Below are 10,022 nucleotides of genomic sequence, written 5' to 3'. Positions count from 1 at the left end.
GCACTGAACTGGGCTAACCCAGTTGCTATTTGAGATGGGAAAAATAATTCCTGCATCTAACCACTTGATCACTTCCATCTTTACAACTTCCTTCATGTTAGGGTTCAGTCTTCTTTGATGTTCTTTGGAAGGTTTGTGCCCATCTTTCAATAGAATTTTATGCATACAGAAGGTCGGGCTGATACCCTCAATGTCTGCAATGGTCCAACCAATTGCATTCTTGCGCTCTTTCTACACCTGCAAAAGTTGTTCTACCTGCACATCTAACAAACCAGATGAGATAATAACAGGTAAAGTCGAATTAGGTCCCAAGAAAGCATACCTGAGATGAGATGGTAGCGGTTTCAGCTCCAATTGTGGTGGTGCTTCGATCGATGGCTTGGCTGGAGGGTTTTTTCTTTCTTCCGAGTGTAAAGGCTCGAATTCGAGCTCTCTTTTCCAATACCCTTGCCCTTGAAGAGCCGACACCCATTCCGCTAAGTCCTCACCATTTACTTCTTCTAAGTTTATACGACAGGCTGTTAAAGGGTCTTTTGCATTAAGTGTCTCATCATCTTCCTCCATGATTACATCCACCGTGTCTAACAAATAGCAGTTTGCAAACTCACTGGGTCGCCGCATAGACTTTTGCACATTAAATGTTATTTCTTCATTATTCAGCCTTATCTTCAGCTCCACCGTTTCACAATCAGAGCTCTCCCTATGGCCAAGAACGGCCTTCCCAAAATTATGGGAATCTCTTCATAAACCTTGTAGTCCAGAATGACAAAATCTGCTGGAAACACAAATTTTCCAACTTGCACAAGTACATTATCAAGTATACCTGATGGCCTTTCCACAGTTCGGTCAACTAGTTGCAGTAACTTGGATGTGGGACTTGCTCTTCCAATGCCTAACGTTTTATAGATAGACAATGGCATCAGATTTATACTTGCTCCCAAATCACATAATGCTTTGGCAAATGCATAGCTATATGTGGTGCATAGAATTGTGAGGCTTCCAGGATCGGATAACTTCTCAGCTATAGGTCTTGACACAACAACACTACAAGTCTGTGTCAATGTGACAATTGCCAAGTCTTGGAAGTCGAACTTACGAGACATCAAATCCTTCATCATTTTTGTATAACCGGGCATCTCCCTCAAAGCATCAATTAGAGGAATGTTTACCTGAATTTGCTTCAGCATTTCCATGATTTTTTTGTATTGTTCGTCCTTCTGATATTTGGCCAACCTCTGCGGGAAAGGTGCCGGAGGTCGCTTCTTTCCTGTAGCTTGAGTTAGGTCCTGCTCAGGCACTTTTTTCTAATGCCTTCTCTTGCACTTTCTCAGTCTCCTCCATAACCTATTTTTCCTTATTTATTTCCTCTTGGGCTGGTTGTACTCTTACTTCTGTTAGCTCAGTTGACTCATCTAACTCAATTGGCACTATCACAAGTGTTTCAGTTGACCGGCTCTCATGAGCAGTTTCTTGCTCTAAATCAAGATCTCTACCATTTCTCAAGCTCACCACCATAAGCTGATTTGGGCCCTGCTCATTCAAATTGACATGTGTCTCTGCAAGTAAAGTTCCTTGGGGACTATTATTCAGAGCCATAGATATCTACCCTAATTGAATCTCAATGCCTTTTATCACTGACTCGTGTGCTTCCACATTCTCTTGTATTTTTCCATTAGACCTAATCAGTTGATGCAGCATTCCTTTAATTTCAGACAGCTCATCATCTTATCTCACTAGCTATTGTTGTTGAGGTTGTTGATAAGCTAGCTGTTGATTTTGCTAACTGTAGCCATGTTGCCTTTGGTAAGGTACTACTTGATCCTGTGGTCACATAGCTCCAGGATTGTTGGTGTTATTGTATTGTTGATGTGCTGGTCTATATTACTGATTTTGCTGCCCCAAATTCTAACCACCTTCCCTCTGGCCTCCATAGTTGCCCACATAGTTTATGTTCCTTTGATAATTCTGGTTATCACTTTCACCACTCCACGAACACATGTATGGTTGGTTAATGCATGGTGTACATAATCCCTCATTAGTCGTGTCAACTATGTGTACCTGCTTCGGGCATGATTCATCAATCTTCTTGGTGAGGATACTCATTTGTGTCATCAGAGTAGCCATATTCTCGGCTATGACGTTGTTCGGGTCCAAAGCTACTGAGTGAACTATAGGGGTGATTGTAGTGTCTCTTGTCATCCAACCTGAGTTTTGAGCCATTTTATCTAGTAGGACTTTACATTCACTAAATGACTTGCTAAAAAATGCTCCATCTACTGAAGTATCAATACTGGCCTTCAAATTATCCGCCAATCCCATGTAAAACCGTTGTCCCAACATCTGATCTGGAATGCCATGATGTGGACACTTAACCAGCATACCTTTGAACCTCTCCCACGTTTCTTGTAATGTTTCAGCTAGTTTCTGCCTGAAACTCAATATTTCATCAACTTGATTGGCGGTCTTATTTGGTGGGTAAAACTTGTTCAAAAATTGTTTGACTAATTCCTCCCAAATGGTAATGGAATTTATGGGGAGCAAATTAAGCCAAGTCTGGGCTTCTCCTGTCACTAAGAATGGAAACAACAACAGTCTTATTGCTTCTGATGTCACATTCGTTTGCCTTTGCGTGACACAAATTGATAGAAAATTTTTCAGATGCTGTTGTGGATCTTCAATGTAAGACCCGGAGAACAGTCCCTTATTTTGCAACAGATGTAGCATGTTGTTTGTGATTTGAAATGAATCCGCTTGTATCTGAGGGACTGCAATTGTAATTGCCAAATTTTCAGCGGTGGGTTGTGCCCAATCATACAAAGCTGCTTCTGGCACAAGAGGTGCCATACCCTGATTGTTCGGGTCACTCATATTGTTTCGATTGTTTTGATTATCCAAAGCGTCACCCATGTCTAGTTCAATTTGTTCTCTTGGGTGATGCTGTTGTTTGTCTTTCTTATTTGCACGATTTAATGCCTTGAAAGTTTTCTCAGGATCCAGTAATACTTCAAATAATTCACCAGTTCTTGAAGAGTTCCTAGGCATACCCCTATAACACACAAGACCACAAACATTAGAATTTCAATGTAATGAATAAAAATGGAGAAAATTGACTAAACTAAGAATCCTACAAATTCTTATAGCTGTAATTAGTAACATTGTTGCTTTCCTCGGCAGCGGCGCCAAAATTTGATCACGCCCAACTATGCCTCCTAAGAGGTCTAGTGGTCATTGCAAATATAATCCGGTTTACAAGTCCGGAGTCGAATCCCACAGGGAAATAACGTGCCAATTACAACTAATAGTTTTGCACGAATTCAAGTAATCAATCTTCAGAAAGATTATATAACAATTTGAGAGTTTACTAACTAAGATCAAAGTAACTAAAAATGTAGTAATTTGTAATTAACAAGGCAAATATTGTAGACAAGATTTGGAAAAGTCTAAGGTTATGATTTTCACTATTGTTAGAATCTTCCCTGCTACGTTTCCTATAAATTTGCCTAAATATTCTCTACCAATTGTGAGTACTTTGATTGTCGTAGCTCTCTCTCAAGCAACTACCATAATTTACTAGACGTATTCTCTCGAACTACACTAGCTGGCACTAGTTTACCGCTCACTATGATCGCACCAAGACTTCGTTATCTCTAATCCCGCCTTTAAACCCTCCGTATCGATCTCTCAACTACGTTAGGAGTGGTGTTGTTCATCAACTACCTATGTGTACTCTCTCTCGAGCAATATACACACTAAATAGGTACAGTTAATTGAAAGCTCTTCAATTAACAACAATGAAAATATAGTTGAACAAGTAGATAAAAATCAAAGATAAATCTATATTAAATGCAGTAGAAAATCATCCCTTAATAGGTTCCATAAAACCTTAGATTAAAGAGTTTAGCTACTCATAAATACAACAACAATTAACATAATGTTCAAAGACATGAAACTACAAAGTAAAGAGATAAAGGAAGGGAAAACTCGTTTGATTCTTGCTCTATAGTGCTTGGCAACCTATTTCTTTTCCAAAATCATGTCCAACCCTAAAATAACTCGTTTGGGGAGTATTTATGCCAATCTACCGGTCCAAATTTGGGTTTGGGTCTTTTAACCCGCGACTTTTAATAACCTTGCTATAGACCTCGCGAAGCCTGGTCTGTAGCGCGGTCGACCTGGCTATAGACCTCACGAATCCTGGTCTATAGCGCGGTCGACCAGGATATAGACCTTACGAAGCCTGGTCTATAGCGCGGTCAAAACCTCGCGAAGCTTGGTCTATAGCGCGGTCAACCTGGCTAAGATCTCGCGAAGCTTGGTCTATAGCGCAGTCGACCTAGCTATAGACCTCGCAAAGCCTGATCTGTAGCACGTTTGGATACTTGATACTTTTGTGCTCTTTTCTTGTATTTTTGTCCTCTTTTTGTGCAACTTTCGTTCGACGATTCCTTCCGATGTTCCTACACATAAAACAACCCAATTTAGCTCAAATGTCTCATAATAACTCATTAGAACAGCAAAATATAGGGTGAGTAATATGCTAAAAGTATAGCATTTTGGCCTCACATCAGTAGTGCCTAAACCTAAAAGGCTACGGCCACCCTAAAAATGGTTCGGAGATGTCTGAATCCCGTAATCAGAACATAAGGCCTTCAACAAAATTCTAAACCTGTTCAAAGGTTATCCTCGACAAAGACATAGTCTAAAAATATTTAAGTAAGCATCTTGGGGAATATTTGCTAAGATGACTTATTACTACGTTTGATTCTGTGCTAAGGCATTAAAAATATTTGCAATTATAAAAAGATGCTAAGATAATAGAGACTTGAAAATTGCCAAAAGGGAATTTTTTTTATATATTCCAGAATATCTTTACAAATTCCCAACAAAAATGGCCTCAACAAAAAATATGTACAGAATGCAAAAACTTAAAAAAATCCTAAGGCAATTACGCCTGATCTTCGTCGGAGCCTGACTCGTCACCAGAATCATCGGGGCTTTCGGATTCTTTGGATCCCTCGGAGCCCTCTTAACCTTGGGGTTCAGCTAATCTCTTCGCCTCAACCTTAAGTATTTTGCCTCCTCGATCTCGGCAGATAGATCGAAGCCTCGGGCATGGATTTCTTCAAGGGTCTCCCTTCGACATAGCCGCCTCACGTACTCAGTAGTGGTCTTCAGGCGGGCCTCGGCTGCTTCGACATTGGCCTTATATTAGGCTACCATCTCATCAACATCATCCGAGGTTATCTCTAACCTGGACCTCGTTATTTCAAGCTCCTTACCAAGGGCATCTCATTCACCGATGTCCGAGCCCAGTTGCTGAGCTTGTGTATCGGCATATAATCTGAAATATCTTTATAAAGGCCCAACAAAAACGTCCTCAACAAAAAATATGTGCAAAAGCTGAAAAAATTTCTAAGGCAATTATGCCTGATCTTCGCCGGAGCCTGACTCGTCACCAGAATCATCGGGGCCTTCGGATTCTTTGGAGCCCTCTTCACCTTGGGGTTCAGCTAGCCTCTTCAGCTCAACCTCAAGTCTTTTTGCCTCCTTGATCTCGGCAGATAGATCGAAACCTTGGGCATGGATTTCTTTAAGGGTCTCCCTTCGAGATAGCTACCTCACGTACTCAGTAGTGGTCTTCAATCGGGCCTCGACTGCTTCGACATCGGCCTTGTATTGGGCCACCATCTCGTCAACATCGGCCGAGGTTATCTCTAACCTAGACCTCGTTATTTCAAGATCCTTACCAAGGGCATCCTCATTTTACTGAGCCCGTGTATCAGCCTTCTCATTCGCCACCCGAAGCCAAACTTCCACCGAAGACAGCTTGGCCTGGGTGGTCTCCTTCTCCGAGGCCAGCATGTCCATCTTGCTTTTCCACCCGTCGACCATTACTTGGATCTCGTTCATCTCTTTTTGGAGTTGGTCGATCTGGTTGATCTTCTGCGGGACTTGCGAGGTATTGTTGTTAGTCACTACAATCGGACCCTCGTTTCTAACTTCAAAAACCTTTACCTTTTCCATTAAGTCGGCGTGCTCTTTCCTTAAGGCCAATGCTCTTTTCTGAGCTGCATCCAGCTCGGCATGGAGGTTCTTAGAGACTCGCTCTTGCTGCTTGCTGAGAAGCTTATTCATGTCCCTTTTTCGGGCAAGCTCCTTGATCTCGAGCTCAAGCTGATTGACATCAACTCGGTACTGAAGGAAACTCTCGTGATGAAGTACCGAGGCCTACAAAAAGGCAAAAAATGTGAGAAACATCAAACACAGATAACAATAAATTGATGGAAAGTAATGACGCCTTACCCGGTTCAGAGCCAGCTGCGCCTCATTGAAAAGGCATGGCACGTTCACCTCATTCATTTTTATCTGGTCCTCCTCGGTCACTATTTATCGGAGGTAGCTAGCTACCCCATAGGAGCAGACAAAACCCGGGCATCTACCAGGACGGACAGTATAATCGATCTCTTGCGACCGGGGTCCACACTCGGATTAGGGAACTGGTTGATCAATTTCAGGCTAGAGCTCGGCCCACCAGCTTCCGAGGATGTGTCCTTCTTTGGACTTCCAGGTCGCCCAGCCCAGAGAAGTCTTCTAAAGTAGACGAGTCCACACCATAAAAAAAAGAGTGGAGGGGATCGTCCACACCATGGACCTCATTATTAGACTTCTCCTTTCTTGCTTGGGCCTCCTCGAGCATGGACTCAGTGTAGGAGGGAATCCCCGAGATCTCAATTATACCGGGCACTTCCTTTGGAGCAGCTGATATCTTGGGGAGTTTCACCCCGGGTATCCACATCAGTCGTTTTAGTTGGAGCGGGGTCGATCTCACGATCCCCCCCCTGGATGCCTCTGATTCCCCGGGATAAGTCGTCCCATGGGTAACAAAAATAGTTTCATCCTCCGGCTCATCCCTAATCCAGAGAATAGTGTCGAAATCCGGCACCCGGGAACTGGAGCCCCTCCTGGGCTTGCGGAGCACCCTTTTCTTTGGTTTCTTCACCTCGGAGTCTGAGGAGCCCGATGGTTTCCTTTTCCTTTTCTTCTTTTTCTCGGTGGCAACAATGGATGGATCAACTGAGGGATCAACGGACAAGGGAACATCCTCGTTCCCTTCCGAAGGACTAAGTTCGGTGGTCTTAGGCAAACCTGCAATAACAAAAGGGAAGATGACTTAGTATAATAAAAGATAGAAATGTGGTATTGGCTATTTAGAAATAGGCCTTACCATGAGAACGGGCCTCTCATCGGCCCTTAGAGAGTCCGCGCCATGTGCGCTCGAAGTACGACATCTGAGTACATTCCCTCGATCCACTCCATTAGCCGGTGAGCCGCATTTGGAACCCGGGCGACAGCTGCACAACCACAAACATGAATAAGAGAAAAGAAATTGAAGAAAAAGAATTTTGACGTTTAAAGAGAGATTGCACTTACGAGATGCATTCCACTTCTCCGGGAATGGCATGTATTCAGGGAGGATCAAATGCTCGGTTTTCACTTGAATGAAGCATCCCTGCCAGCCCCGATTTTGGTCTTAATCGATACTCGCAAATGGGACCTTGCTGGCCTGGCGAGTAAGCTTGATCAATCCCCCTCAAAACATTCAGGGACTGTATAACTGAAGTAAGTGGTCGATCGTGAACCGACGAGACTCTGTCTTGTTCACAAAGTAGCGGAGGAAGATCACGATCCTCCATAGCGATGGATGGATTTGTCGAGGCATACCTCGTACCTCTTGCAAAAGTCAGAACAACCGGGTCCACTGGGCCCAACGTGAAGGGGTAAGTATAAACACTTAAGTACCCCTCCACATGGGTAGTAACGGCGTCCGCGGGCCCGGGGACTACTGCGTCATTTCCCTCCCAATTGCAGTCCTTTCGAACTATGGGAAGAACATCTTCAGTCACGGAGCATATGTACCTCGAGACTCCTTCGCCTCGGTCCTGTTTATGTGAGGGCTTCTCGACTTTAAAGTCGTCTGCAATTAAGCAGCCCCCGGGAATGAGCGCTTTCAAGGGAGGCTTGGGGGCCGGTTCTTTAGCAACCACATCGGGGGAAGCCGTTTCGAGGGCGACTACTTTAGGGGCAACCGCTTCAATACCAGCGATCGGTTGAGAAGATAAAGAGGCAACTTGTTGAGGAGCGATTTCGATGTTTTGGCCATTGTCATCTGGGGAGGGTTTGAAAATTTGAAGAAAGAATGCAGAGTTTTGGAAAAACGAGTTTTGAAGATGAAGAACAGAGTAAGAAGATTTAAAGAAAATCTGGGTAAAAATCTAGAAATAACTATGAAGATTGAAGAACAAGGATGAAAATATGAAGGTTTGAAGAAGGTTTGATGATGGCTAGAAAGCTCGAAGGTAATAATTTAGTCGAAAAGTAGAAAAAGAACAAAGGGAGGAAGCTTTTATAGGGAAACGGCCGACGCTTCGCATTCGGGGCAACCAGCCGATGAGCGACACGTGTCTAAAATCAGAACGACGCGACCGATGGGACGTTTTGGCTCCCTCGTCGTAACGTACGAAGGAAGGAACCAGAGTCATCTATCGTTTCCCATCGTTTCGGCAAGCCTACTCTCTAAGAAACGAGGGGACTATCTGTATACGGGTAAAACCGAGCCTACCGAGCACCCCGGTTTTTCGGTGAGGCAAACGGAGCAGGGACGTGACTGTAAGGAATCGGAGTCAGAGCGAGGAGCCCCTCGTTTCGGGGCTCGAGCAAAACACCTGCCCTCGGGGGTATCAAGACCACGTCCTCCGGGTCCGGTTCTAGCCCCAAAACTTCGGAGAGCATTACCAAACAACCGCACACGACTAACAAAGGGCCGTGATATCTGTGCCCAACCGGATATCACGGCGTGTATCTCGACCCGTATCGGCAAAAAATTAGTAATTAGCGAAACAAAAGATTTTTACCTTTCTTAGGATTGTACTTAGGGTAAAAATTCTCCATTATATAAAGGGGAAGCTTATTATTCATTAAACACATTGTGATAGGCATACCAAGGCAATTTACTGTTATTTTCTCTGTTTTTAAAAGTTATTCAAAGTTCTTATTTTTGTTCATAAGTTCTTCATAAGTGCAAGCTCGGAGCCGAAGGTAGGTTCCTCGTTAAGCCATTAACCGAGCTCGGGATCACTCTTATCGTTGGTTCGACAAGTTATTACGTCTTTTATTTGCTTAATCTAACGTCATTGAACACTTCTATTGAATTAATCCACATATCCTTAAAACCACATATAAATTCAATTGTTATCTGTTTTTAAGAGTAAACACATGCCAATAATTAGTGCAAGGATATCCAAAATGTGAGAATTTGTTAGGCATTAGTCTCATTTCAAAAAAAATTATCGGATCATGATACCTATGGGTTACGAAAAATCATATTTTGCCAGTTAAGTAAAGTTTCATTACAAAAATATTTAAAAAATTAGATAGTAGATTCGACTTTGAGCATAATTTTCATAAAAAAAAATTAACTTAATCGGCAATGTTTGATTTAGGTATAGCCACTAGAAAATATCGCTAGCAATAATGAAGTGCATATCTAGTAAAATTGATTGTGGACTGATTTATTTAATGCTTATAAACCAATGAGAAATTGCATGTCTTTAGTTAAAATTTTAAGATGCCTGCAAAATAAACCGAACACCGCCTTTATGTGAAAAAAAATACTAGTGAAAGTGTTGCACTTAATATTTATGTATGATTTTAAATGCAACCGCAATCATTAATGGGTCGTTTCGTAGGGTGTATAAGAATAATGCTGAATAAGGTGTATGCAGGGATTAATAATGCATGAGTTAGTAATGCAAGCATAGTTCTTATCCATTATTTGGTGTGGTGTATTAAAGATTAAAATTCATTGCATAATTTTTAAGAAAATTATTTGTTTACAAAAATGTGCTCCATATTATTTAGCTTTAAGGGACTTTAAGGATAATTCTGCTTTTAACCATGCTAATACATGCATTAATAGCCTTGGCATTGCTAATGCCATGGTTTACTATGCATTAGCTATACAT

The 10,022-nt window shown here is 42.3% G+C and overlaps 1 protein-coding gene and 1 non-coding gene across 2 annotated transcripts; one reads left to right on the top strand and one right to left on the bottom strand.

Moving 5' to 3' along the window:
* Window positions 1-668: 668 nt before the first annotated feature.
* Window positions 669-1,596, bottom strand: LOC138910299 (uncharacterized). Its single transcript, XM_070201528.1, has 2 exons — window positions 1,390-1,596; window positions 669-1,286 (listed from the first exon to the last, which is right to left on the bottom strand). The coding sequence occupies exons 1-2, from the start codon at window positions 1,594-1,596 to the stop codon at window positions 669-671; spliced, it is 825 nt and encodes a 274-aa protein (XP_070057629.1).
* Window positions 1,597-2,350: 754 nt separating this feature from the next.
* LOC117279205 (small nucleolar RNA R71) lies at window positions 2,351-2,457 on the top strand. Its single transcript, XR_004509620.1, has one exon. It is a non-coding gene; the product is annotated as a small nucleolar RNA R71 (small nucleolar RNA).
* Window positions 2,458-10,022: the final 7,565 nt, after the last annotated feature.

The sequence above is a fragment of the Nicotiana tomentosiformis genome, chromosome 4 (genome assembly GCF_000390325.3).
Source record: "Nicotiana tomentosiformis chromosome 4, ASM39032v3, whole genome shotgun sequence".
Lineage (NCBI taxonomy): Eukaryota > Viridiplantae > Streptophyta > Magnoliopsida > Solanales > Solanaceae > Nicotiana > Nicotiana tomentosiformis.
The sequence above is the reverse complement of the archived record's forward strand: the minus strand, read 5'-3'. Positions and strand labels throughout refer to the sequence as shown.

Coding starts and splice junctions, on each gene's coding strand:
- LOC138910299 (XM_070201528.1), bottom strand. CDS start 1,596: ATGGCTCTGAATAATAGTCCCCAAGGAACTTTACTTGCAGAGACACAT. Junction 1,287..1,389: donor AGTCAACTGAGCTAACAGAA/GTAAGAGTACAA, acceptor GTGCCTGAGCAG/GACCTAACTCAAGCTACAGG.